This window comes from Argentina silus (assembly GCF_951799395.1).
Source record: "Argentina silus genome assembly, chromosome: 14".
Taxonomy (NCBI): domain Eukaryota; kingdom Metazoa; phylum Chordata; class Actinopteri; order Argentiniformes; family Argentinidae; genus Argentina; species Argentina silus.
In genome coordinates this window covers 16,665,645-16,678,144 of record NC_139668.1, presented here as the reverse complement: position 1 = coordinate 16,678,144, position 12,500 = coordinate 16,665,645, and the positions used below count along the sequence as shown (strand labels likewise).

General features: G+C 42.9%; 2 protein-coding genes across 2 annotated transcripts in view; both read left to right on the top strand.

Annotated features, from left to right (window-relative positions):
• The first annotated feature begins 4,526 nt into the window (after window positions 1–4,526).
• On the top strand, window positions 4,527–6,890 carry il17a/f2 (interleukin 17a/f2). Its single transcript, XM_083684876.1, has 3 exons — window positions 4,527–4,677; window positions 5,620–5,795; window positions 6,448–6,890. Exons 1-3 carry the CDS (start codon window positions 4,645–4,647, stop codon window positions 6,674–6,676), a joined length of 438 nt encoding a protein of 145 aa, XP_083541002.1. The 5' UTR covers window positions 4,527–4,644; the 3' UTR covers window positions 6,677–6,890.
• Window positions 6,891–11,388: 4,498 nt separating this feature from the next.
• Window positions 11,389–12,500, top strand: part of paqr8 (progestin and adipoQ receptor family member VIII) — a gene marked incomplete at both ends in the record, with an annotated part of 1,865 nt that continues 753 nt past the window's right edge. Inside the window, 3 exons of the mRNA XM_083684223.1 lie at window positions 11,389–11,694; window positions 11,916–12,185; window positions 12,490–12,500. The exon at window positions 12,490–12,500 is cut by the window's right edge and continues 205 nt beyond it. Coding sequence (XP_083540349.1) covers window positions 11,389–11,694; window positions 11,916–12,185; window positions 12,490–12,500 — 587 coding nt within the window. The remainder of the gene's footprint in view (window positions 11,695–11,915; window positions 12,186–12,489) is intronic.

Below are 12,500 nucleotides of genomic sequence, written 5' to 3'. Positions count from 1 at the left end.
TACTAAAATGACCCAGCTTAAGTTGTCTTTAAGTTGTATTTAATATACTAAAATTGTAAATTATGTAGGTTTTTAGCATATTAAGTAGACTTGAAATATGTTACATTGACCCCTCTTAATTCATATTATTTAAGTATACTTGTGATAAGATTATCTGAAATGTACTTTCAACACACTTAGAATGTAATCTTAGTCATATTCAAAGCGACTGTCAAATTGTATGAAGTATATTAGAAGTGTGTTAATAATGTATCAAAAGCATATTTATGTGTATGCTAAAATAACACTTCAATTAGATAGACAATGCATTGGTATGTTATTTTATCCAACTTTTATTCAAAGTCCCATTGAGGTTGAGGGGGACATGACATGTAAGAATGCAACTCTGTAACTCTTGCAGCAAGTCAACTGCCAAGCAATGACGCCCATAGGCTTCTGACTTGTACTGTACATAGGGCTGAGTGGCATGCCTTATCTTAGTCCTCGTTATTTAACCTAATTATTTGCAGTTATGGTTAGCTTCTCCAAACGCAATGCGTGTGTATGCTTTGGGGCAAACCCGAAGGAGGCATGTGTGTGTTTTTGTTCACTTGCACTTTAAATCTTACACTTTAAATGTTTTAAATGTACCCGATACAGTAACCCTGCATAAGTAATGGGACAGTGAAGCATTTATTTTTATTTTGGCACAATACTCCAAAAGGTTGGATTTAAAATCAAACAATTACTATGAGGTTAAAGTAAAGATTGTTAGCTTTTATTTAAGGGTATGGGTAGGGGTATGGGTAAGGGTACATGTTGGTTTCACATTCAGAAATTACAACAGTTTTTCAGGGCACTAAAAGTAATGGGACAGAATCCCATAACCAAATAATGGTGACCAATCCTTTGTATGCAATAACTGCCTGAAGTCTGCGACCCATTGACCCCACCAGACGCTGGGTGTCTTCTCTGGTGATGCTCTGACAGGCCTGTACTGCAGCCATCTTCAGTATTTTTGCTTTAAATCTTATCATCAGGAAATGCAATCCACATTTAATTGGATTTAAATCTGAAGATTAACTTGGCCAGTCTAGAACTTTCCACTTTTTGGCCCTGAAAAACACCCTAATTGCTATCTTAGTATGTTTTGGGCCTTACTGTATGATGAAGCGCCATCCAATGAGTGAACATCATCAATTAAGACAAGCTAGTCAGTTCTAGTGGCAGCTATACATGCCCAAACCATAACACCCCCTCCACCATGTTTCACAGACAAGGTGGTATGCTGTTAATCTTGGGCAGATCCTTTTTTCTCGTAACTTTCCTCTTGCAATCACTCTGGTACATTTTTCCAGACCTCTGCAGAATTTTTATCAAACTGTACCCATCAATTTTGCGGATAACTAGTGGTTGGCACTTTGCAGTGAAGCTTCTGAGGTTTGGCTGGTGACGTATTCTGAGGTTGGTAGTCTCTGACACTGTAGGAGTCTTGCTTCGCCTACCAGCCCGTCTGTGATTACTCAGCTCACCAGTGCTTTTTTTTTTTCTTTTTAATGATGTTCCAACCTATTGATTTTGGCAAGCCTAAGGTTTTGATTATTTTTCGGATTTTTTAGCCTAATAACGGCTTCCTTGACATTCATTGACACGTCTTTAGTCCTCATGCTGACAGACATCAGTGACATCAGCTGACACTCCACAGGCAAACGCAAAGCCTATAATTAATACTAGACATTGACAGCTCTCTTATGTCTGCACAAATTATGTGACAGAACACACCTGACCAGAAACCCCTGTCAAGCCAATTGTCCTTTTACTTTTGGTGTCCTGAAATAGGGGGACTATGTATTTAAAAAAATCCCCCCAAAAATCGTTCAGCTCATTTCTAAATGGTGAAACCAATATGTACACAAATACCATCAAATAAAGGCTGAGAATCTCTACTTTAACCTCATAGTAATGTTGTTTTATTTAAAATCCAAACTTTTGAGGTATAGAGCCAAAAGAAGAACAATTGCTTCACTGTCCCATCTGTTGCTGGCGCAGGCACTGATGGTCCCTTCTCCATGCCTATTTGTGTGACACTTAATACACAATATGGCAGAGATTTGTTCTATGCTCCAATGCATTTTATTTTGTTTGTTTTGTTTGCAGTTGTATCACAAAGAACATTGTCTACGTGCAAAATCCTTCCTCTCTCCTGACAAAACGGGGTCAGAGAAGTGCTGAGACTTCTAGCCGTGCGGGACACGTAATACTTCTGACTCACACAGCAGCACTTTCAGAAACTCACCCCAACAGCCCCCTGACTTAACCACAACAGAGAATGCCAGGAAGGAACCACAGGGTGACAAGGTGACATCATCGGAGAGAGGCGGGGCCAAAGGAGGGGCATAGGAAGTTGGGGACTCTGAGCGCCATAGAAGGAGAGGAAGTTATAGTCAGTACCCTAACCTTAACTAACCCTAACCTTAACCCTAACTAACCCTAACCCTAACTAACCCTAACCTTAACCCTGAGCCCCACGAATAAGGAGCTGTGAAATGCTGTTTGGCCAACTCTAAAAGGAACTCCAAGTGATCCCTCTCTCAAAACAACAACAATGCACATATTTCTATCACAAAAAGGGTTATATTTTCCCAACTATATTCCAAACGCAAGTCCAAACGCAGGTGTATGTGGCAATTTGTGTCGGCAGAAACTTGTAAAAAAAAATACCACGTCTCGCCTGGTGGGTGGATTAGCCGTAACAGAGGCAAGTTCATGACAATGAGCAGGTCAAGTGCCACCATCAGCAGCAGTGAAAAATCCTGGCCTTTAAAATAGCACTATAGAAAACAACAATATTTCAGACACACCCCAATACATGGCTTTTAGTTTGTTAAAATATAACCCAAAAAGTATCAATATACTGTACATGATGGGATAGCATCTAACTCAGTGTGTGAGAATCATATAGTTCGGTTCCCAGGTTGAGAGTGCCTGAGCCTATGTGGGTGGCAAATGCAGCCCGTCGTAATCTAGGACAGCGGCGGCCGAGCACTTGTCTGATCTACTGTAAACGCTGACTTTTAAGAGTGCATGAGGGTGACATATCATATCGCTCCCGAGGGCGTTCTATCAAGATGTAGAGATACCGCTGCGAGGCTGTCGCGTACCGTCGCTGCCAGACTGAAACCTTTGCGGCACACTACAGGAATGACTATTGAACGAACAATATATACTCCATCCCCCAGGTATGTTCAGACTATCCGGTTGATCAGTCAGATAAGAGGCTGGGTACTGTGTGACTGGTGTTTCGGTTCAGGGCTCAGTTCCGCTCAGTTTACTTTATTGTCCCAGATGGGAAATTTGGCTTGCAGTCAGGAGTCATAATTAAAAACATACAATATACAAATATACAAATACAATATAGAATCACGCAGAACATGACAATCATGGCAGCGGTCATCAATGATGTAAAGTGCAAAGTTTACATGTGCAAATGAAGCAAGTTCATTGCACAGGAATTAAAAAGTTTTTACTCCACTATTGCATACTCTGAATCAATGGCCTCAATGGCTTTGAGTGTTTCAAATTCAGAGTGAAGGGCGTGGTCTTCACTGTCCAACACAGACCTGGCCTCACGGAGAACACGCTGGTCGAAGACGTCTGTTGGAGAGCTTTGCTAGCAACAATAGAGCTCAGGCGTTCTTATTCCTGAAATGAAGGTTACAGTACAGAAGGCTGTTCTCTGGCCCTGTGTGTGTGTGTGTGTGTGTGTGTGTGTGTGTGTGTGTGTGTGTGTGTGTGTGTGTGTGTGTGTGTGTGTGCGCGTGCATGTTTGTCTGTGTGTGTGCAGTTGGGCCCTGTGTGTGTGTGTGTGTGTGTGTGTGTGTGTGTGCGTGCGTCTGTGCGCGCACCTGTGTGTGTGCGTCAACAACAGATTCAATAAAATACGCTGATGACTTTTTAAAATAAAGTTTGGTGATTCGATTGTGAACTCTTTGTTGTTGTTGTTTGACCAAAGGCTATTACATTTACCCATATCATAATAAACCCATTCTGTGTCCACTCAATAATGTAAGTTTCCATGTGGCTGTTATGTTTGATTAATGAGGAAACAGGACGATGTGTAGAAGGTAACTTTGTTCTTTTACTCCATAACATCCACTCACGTACAACATACAGAAAAGCCGTAAACGGCGTAAAGTTGTCCAATAACTTGGTGCTCCTGTGACAGGTCCCAAAAACCCCAGTCCATGGACTTAACAGTGACAGAGGTACCATGCACATACAGAATGGATGAGGAACTTTAGAGTTTTTACCTTTTTGCTGAGAAATGATTGAATAATCGACAGTTTTACCGTGTAACAAATGAGTGAAACATGCACATGATGTCACTCAGAGAAGTGTGTCAATCCAATCATAACACGCTTTGCATGGTTTTCACACCTAAGGAGCATAGTAGATCGTGTGATGATAAGGCCTTCAGAGGCCTTGGCCACAGACCTTCTGTATGAGAGGAATCTCCCTTGTGCTACAAATCGTTTCCAGACCAAAGATATTATCACCCTCTCTTATCAACGTCTTATCAATATAGTGCATGCACGAGCCAACCAGATAAAAACAGTAGATGAGGTCCGGGGAGAGCCAGTAGAACCCGACTGACAGAGAACAAAGATGATGTTCCAGAGCAGCCTGTCCAAGTGCATGGTGAGTACAACACACTCCGTATTGTATCTGATAAAGCGGACCTTTTTGACCTATAGAGTGCCATTTGATTGATGTGGCTAAGAATGTCGTTTTTCTGATACTAAGAATCAAACAGTATGTTTTTGTAAATGTTATGTCTGTGCGTTGACTTACCAATTGATGTCGTATAAAATGTCCATTTCACAACCCTTCATTTGTTAGTGTGTTGACTAGTCATGTAGGTCCCAGTCGATTGAATTTTTACAACTGATTCTGAAGTGAAGGACGTTATAAGCAAACAGACATTTTCAGTTTTTGTTTCTCTTTCTGCTTGTGTCAACTGCTGACAGAGGAGATGTGAAGGCATCAACACCACTACAGACAGTTACATTTACATTTATGGCATTTAGCAGACGCCTTTATCCAAAGCAACTTACAACAAATACATTTGTTTAAGTAAGTGAATCATCTATCCATCAGTCATCAGGGGCCATAGGCAGTCACAATGCTAGAAGAAGAAGTATTTTTTTTGTTTAGTTTTTTTATTAACAGGAGAGAAACATGTACACGGGGGGTAGTGGGGGTGAAGAGGTCTTTAGGAGGGACCGTTAAGATGTAGCCTGAAGAGATGGGTCTTCAATCTACGGCGGAAGATTGGTAGTGACTCTGCAGTCATGACAGCAGTGGGAAGCTCGTTCCACCAGCGGGGCGCCAGAACAGTGAAAAGCCGGTTGATTCTTATTCCCTGTGGTTCCATGTCTATCTAAAGTTTGTCGTCTGGTCATGTCTGAACTGCATCCTCTGTGGCTGAGTTGGTAGAACATGGCGCTAACAACGCTTAGGTTGTGGATTTGGTTCCTGCTGGGACCATATATACTGAAATGTATGCACTCACTGCAATGTAAGTCGCTTTGGATAAAAGCGTCAGCTAAATGGCGTACGCAATATCTGTCTCTGTCCCAGGTCGTGTGTTGTGTGTCGCTCCTATTGGGTCTGACCATGGCCAGAGCTAAAAACAGGAATAAGGGCAGGTGTGACTCCCTGCTGACCATCCCTTCAGATTACTACAAAACGTCCTTAGGGGAATCGGAGGGAAACGGGAACCTCCACACACGCTCCCTCTCCCCTTGGTCCTGGAAGTGAGTATACAACCACACAAGCATAGTATATGTAAATACAGATATTTCATAAATTACAGTACCAGTCAAACGTTTGGACACACCTTGCCAAGAGTGTGCAAAGCTGTCATCAAAGCAAAAGGTGGCTACTTTGAAGAATCTAAAATATAAAACATATTCTGGTTTGTTTAACACTTTTTTGTTTACTACATAATTCCATATGTGTTCCTTCATAGTTTTGATGTCTTCAATATCAATCTACAATGTAGAGAATAATAAAAAATAAAGAAAAACCATTGAATGAGAAGGTGTGTCCAAACTCTTGACTGGTACTGTATATGAAATCATTTATATGATTATAGATTTAATCGTAGTTTGGAAATACAGTATTATCTGTATTCGTCAGATAATGCCACTGTCCATTGTCATTTTCTCGGGTGCAGTATCTTTGTTTGCAGTATGCGTACTTCATTCTTTCGTTTTTCCAATTACCGGATTAGAGCAGACTGTATACTTTCTCTGTAACACTTTCTATGAAGCCTATGCATAATTCATTATGATGAATTAATGAACTCTGTACTACTGAACCCTGGGAATATGAGTTTTTGCTGCTATTAGAACCACTGAGTGTGATTCCACATTTCTGAAGGACTAATCCTTGTTGTGTCTCCAGACCCAGCACAATTGACAGCCGCATCCCTCCCACCATCTGGGAGGCTAACTGTACCACCATGTACTGCTCCTACCCCAACTCCAGCCAGGAACTGGGCTTCAGGCAGAACTCTGTGCCCATATACCAGCAGGTCCTGGTGCTGACGGCCACACAACACAGGAAGTGCTACAGAGCCTCCTTCCTGTCTGTGACTGTGGGGTGCACCTGTGTGTTTGCTAAGACCTCCTGAGATACAGTAATGTCTTTGTTGTATATCCGGATGTTATTTTCCAATCCAGACTACAGTATGTGGACATTAATCCAGGCATCTCTGGTATTTGGCTTTCTGTAGTGTTTCTACAGAGACCGATAATTGTGCCTGGCCTGAAATGTAGAAATACTGTATAATGTAAAGGACAGATATCTAAAGTATCATGTTGTTTCTGACTAATAAATGTATTTTCAACCCCAATTGCCATAAATACAAAAATATATACACAGTGCCCTGCGTAAGTAATTAATAAGTAATTAGTAAGTCATTTTTCTTCTGTTGGCTCAACATTCCAAAGGTTTGGATTTGAAATCAAACAATTACTATGAGGTCAAAGTACAGATTCTCAGGTTTTATTTGATGGTATTTGTGTACATATTGGTTTCACCATTCAGAAATTAGAACACTTTTTATGCATAGTTCCTCCACTTCAAGGTACCCGAAAGTGATGGACAGATTTATCAAATGTCCAAATTAAGCACTCATGTTTAGTATTTGGTCGGCAATCCTTTGCATGCAATAACTGTTGTTTTATTCACGTTATATTGCACATGGTGGCAGTAAACATTTCTGATTGATTCATGAAAGCTCTCATTTCAATTATTTGAAATACGTTCATCCTGAACTCGCGGTGCCAGACATGAACTGTGCTCTTTGTGAGCGCGCTGTGTCCATACAGCCTAATGCATTATAATGCTTGAGTTAATAATATTCAATTTTGTGGACACACACATTCCATGTCTGATATAATTGAAAAAAAAGTGTCCATGAAGACAATAGTTGTAAACACACTATAACACTTGTAAGCCTATCCATTAGAATTGCTCACGATGCCTCCTGGTGGTTGTTTTGCCGAGGTAAATGACCTAAAATAAAAATCACAAGTGCCGTCGCTTGCAACATCGTCACACAGACGGCCAACTTTTAAACTCTGGCCTTCTGTAACTGATGGTCTGCAAAATAGCAGCTGGAGATAGTTTCGAGACTTTCAATACTTTTCTCTGATGTATTACCGATGGAGGCCCGATGAGAAAAAGATCCCCCATGCTACATCTATGCAACGTAAGGGCGTCAGAAATTCTTCATAGTTTAGATGTAGTGACGACGTCATTCGGATCCATACCACCTGATGACATCATCATTGTGACATCACATCAAACTGTACTTGTGCCTGTAAAGACGCAGTTTGGACATTTTCTTTCTAGTTACTGGAACTGTATTAATCAAAGGGCTGAGTTTATACACCAAGCAAATATACCACTCGTCCTGATTTAGTATATCTCAAAATAAGACGTGTTGAACCTTTGTTTGCTTTTGACTGAATTGGTAGGATAGAGAAGGTTGGATAACACTAGTGTGTCTTTTTTTGTTTTGTTTTCAAATTCCTGCATATTTACCCTAACCTAAAAACACATCCATACTAATGAAGCTAGGGTAATACATAAATAACAGATTACATCTAATCTTATAAGAGAAATACATGTTGCTCACCATTAATGACTTCTGAAAATTCACACCAAAGACAACATTTTCTGTGCACAATACTGTCAAAATTTGTATGAAGTTATATCATTTTTAAAGCAATTAAGGCCTTTTGACTGAAACATTTGTAAAATGTTGTTATTACCAATGACTTACCAATGCTCAGTCTTTCTCCAACTACCGGACAACCAGAATGTTCACATACCCAATACTCTATCCCTATGGCAACCCCTGGATGATGTCATCGGATGTGACATCACATCATTGTGACGTCACATCAAGCTGTAACACATGTGTTTGAGCCTGTGGGGTTGTGGTGTGTAGATTTTCTCTCTAGTTAGTAATGCAAGGGCTGTATTTGATGGACGTGTGTTAAAAGTATCTCTTTTTCACATGCTATAATAAAATCAAAGATATAATAAAAAACGTTATATAACGTTAAAGGTTTGGGGTACAGTAAAAACAAACCACTGCCATTAGACTCCCCTCACAGGTGTATGATTCCAGTTCTTTCAGATTTTTCAGCCTAATAATGGCTTCCTTGACTTTCACTGACACCCCTTTGGTCCTCATGTTGACATACACCAACAGCAGACTCCAAAGACAAACGCCAAGCCAAAGCTCTCTTATGCCCGCACAAATGATGTGACAGAACACACCTGTCAAACCAATTGTCCATTACCTTCAGGTACCCTGAAATAAGGGGACTATGCATAAAAAATGTAATTTCTTAATGGTGAAACCAATATGTACACAAATACCATCAAATAAATGCAGGGCACTTACGCAGGGCACTGCATATATATGTACATATATATTAATATATTTTTTTTTTAAATACAATAGTATTTCAATAAAACAATAGAATTACTTCACCAGAAGGAATCTTAACCAGCAGACATTTCTAGGGAAATCTCAGGGTGCAATTTAAAGAATGTCGCATGACTGGTAATCCTCGTGGTCTGTTGTTTCTGTTTGGGTGAAAAAAACACAATTGGACACAATTTCTTACATTCATTAGGAGACTCATTGCTGACTGAAGCAGGGTTTCAATAAGCTGACTAAGTCGAAAGGAGAACAAACCGTTTGTGTGTGTGTGTGTGTGTGTGTGTGTGCGTGTGTGTGTGTGTGTGCGTGTCTGTGAGAGAGAGAGAGTGTGTGCACGCGTGCATGTGTATGTGTGTGTGTGTGTGTGTGTGTGTGTGTGTGTGCGCGTCTGTGTGTGTGACATTCATTTAGGAGACTGAGAGGTGGCCAAGCTAAATAAGTTTATTTGACTTGGTGCTCCGGGACTGTTAAGTAGGGGAGAACGATGCCTGAGCTCTCTGTGAGTGAAAGGTTGGCACACATCAGGTGGTTAAAGTAGTAAAAGAGCAGGGAGAGGAAGAGAACTTCAGGTAAGTTCATTTTGCTTTCACTCACCTCTGTGAAATGACACTGTGTGTAGCGCTGCGGTTCTTAGTGTTTGCAGTGATGTGTGGAGGGGTACTGCAAGCATCTTTCTGGTCTGATTTGGGTTTGTGTATGTGTGTATGAACTGTATGTGTCCTAGGCTTACTTACTTCCATGTTCTTGAGAGGCTTTCAAAACTTCAATCGTACAATTTTGAATCATTGTGGTTTGATTGAAAGGGATCTTTCAGCCTATTTGTATGTTTAGGTGAAACATCATCTTATCTAGAGTTGTCCTCATAGGCCAGTAATGACAGATTCCCTGGTTCTGTTATCTACTGCTGCAGCACAGGCTAACAGTTGGCAACGCTAACAATCTCCTCATAGAAAATAGGCAAAATCTCCTCATAGAAACTTCAAACAAAGTTTGATCAAGTAAAACATAGTATCACTAAGTCAGACTCTCCATTTAAATGGAGTGTACGTCGGCAAACCGTAACGCAAATGGGACCGGGAGGGCACGGCTTCTGTCGAGTATTAGAGTGGAATTGGCGGAACGAGTTGGGCATCGCGAGTGGCCCAGGCAAAAACTTGGGGGAGTGGATACTTGAGGAGAACTTCCCGCCCCCAGAATCTCAATTGAGAGATGAGATTCTGGGCCACGAGGAGAATTAAAACTGGCTTGATAGTTTGTTTTCTGCACACTGTCAGACCCAGTTGTTTAGTTCTGAAAGTAAGTCAGCGTGATCCAACAATGCTAATGTGTATCCACAACCTGCGACAGTATGGAGTAGATCTGTGTTTCCATTAGGTCTTTGTGAGGTCACCGTTTTAAACAAATCTGAAGTTGTAAACACATTTGTCAACAGCAGAATCAATAGGAGCATGTTGATTTTGTTTTGACCCGGTTGCTTGGTAGCTACTTGTGACGGTTATCAAAGGAGGGCTTTGTATTACTGTGCATAGAGCAGGCGTCTGGGTAGTCTGGTATCATGTGTGTCCACCAGTACTGCTATGTCTGTCAATGTTGGCTACAGATCCTACACACAGTTTTACACACAGCAGGGGAGGCTGGTGGAGGTAGACATCGGAGGAGGGGCTCAGTGGGATGCATGGAATTGAGTGAGGAATGGTATCAAACATCAAACACACCTGTTTGATACCATTCCTCATTCCATTACATGCATTACAATGAGCCCGTCCTCCGATTTCTACCTCCACCAGCCTCCCCTGACACCCGGTCATACAAGTCATACATGTAAACTCTATCTCTCTCTAAGTACTGGGGTTCCCAGATTAGCTTGGCACGCCTAACAAATAAGGGTACCCCCTACGAATACTCAAATGTTAGGCCATTGATCCCTATTGATTAATTCATTTTCTTTTCATTTTGAGTGGTGCTTAGTCTAAAGTTCAAAGTTCAAAACCTTTGTTGCCCATTTTGCAGGGTAAACAAATTGCTTGGAAGTCTAGTCATCAAACTAATTTAATAACTCATTGTCTTTTCAACCACACAGCCAGACCCGCTCACTGAAACCCCAACCTCCCCCATCCTTTTCAACCCCCTGCTCCCTATTCTACCCTCCTCCTCTCTCCCCCCCTATCCCCCTCTATCCCCCAACCCCCTGCTCCCTATTCTACCCTCCTCCTCTCTCCTCCCCCTATCCCCCTCTATCCCCCATCCTCCTGCTCCAGATAGAAGTTGGCCTTCGGCACAGATCTAGGATCAGCTTTCCTAAAACTTCAACTCTTTAACCTTTAGGGAGAGGAAACACCAACTGACCTTGATTTAGAGTCCTACCTACTCTCGTCCCCACCATGTCCAGTGTATCCCTCTCCTGTCCGCCTGCCTTCTCCCTCTCCCTCGGTCCCCTCTCCCCCTTCCTCCCCCATCGATCCCGTCTCCTCCCCTCCCTCCCCCACACCCTCCTACACACCGATGTCCCGTCCCTCTTCCGTGAGCCCTACATCCTGTCCGGCTACCGCCCCTTGGGACTCTCCTGGCGCTGCTACTTCCTCAGCCTCTTCCAGATGCACAACGAGACCCTCAATGTGTGGAGCCACCTGCTGGCTGGAGTGTGCGTGGCACTGCGGTTCTTAGTGTTTGCAGTGATGCGTGGAGGGGTACTGCAAGCATCTTATTGGTCTGATTTGGGTTTGTGTGTGTGTGTGTGTGTGTGTGTGTGTGTGTGTGTGTGTGTGTGTGTGTGTGTGTGTGTGTGTGCGCGCGCAGGCGTGTGTGAATGCCTTTGAGTGCAGGTGTGTTCTAAAAAAAAAATATCACAAATCACTTTTACTGTCGGTACAAGTATTTGGACCTAATTGTCACAGTCATGTTTTCTAAGGGGTTAGTGGGTCTGAGGCTGAGCGGCCCAGATGGACCGGGTCTGTCCCTGGACCTGGCCTCTCTACCTCTGGTGTTCTACGTGCTCTCTGCCCTGACCTACCTGAGCTGCAGCGCTGCAGCCCACCTGCTGCAGTCCCACTCTGAGCTGGCCCACTACTCCCTGTTCTTCCTGGACTACGTGGGCATGGCTGTGTATCAGTACGGCTCTGCCCTGGCTCTCTACTTCTACAGCTCTGAGCCCGCTTGGCGACGCGGCGAAATAGGGGAGGTGAGCCCGGGAGCATGCTCACCCTGGAGCTATTCTCCCCCTATCCGCACCTCTCCTCTCCTCTCCTCTCCTCTCCTCTCCTCTCCTCTCCTCTCCTCTCCTCTCCATTCTCCTCCCGTCCCCTCCCCTCCCTTCTCCTTTCCTCTCCCCTCCCCTCCCCTCCTCCTCCCCATCCCCTCTCCTCTCCTCTCCTGCCCTCCCCTCCCCTCCCTTCCCCTCTCTTCCCCTCCCTTCCCCTCCCTTCGCCTCCCCTCCCCTCCTCCTCTCATCTCCTCTCATCTCCTCCATCTCCCCTTCTCTCCAGGTGTTTCTCCC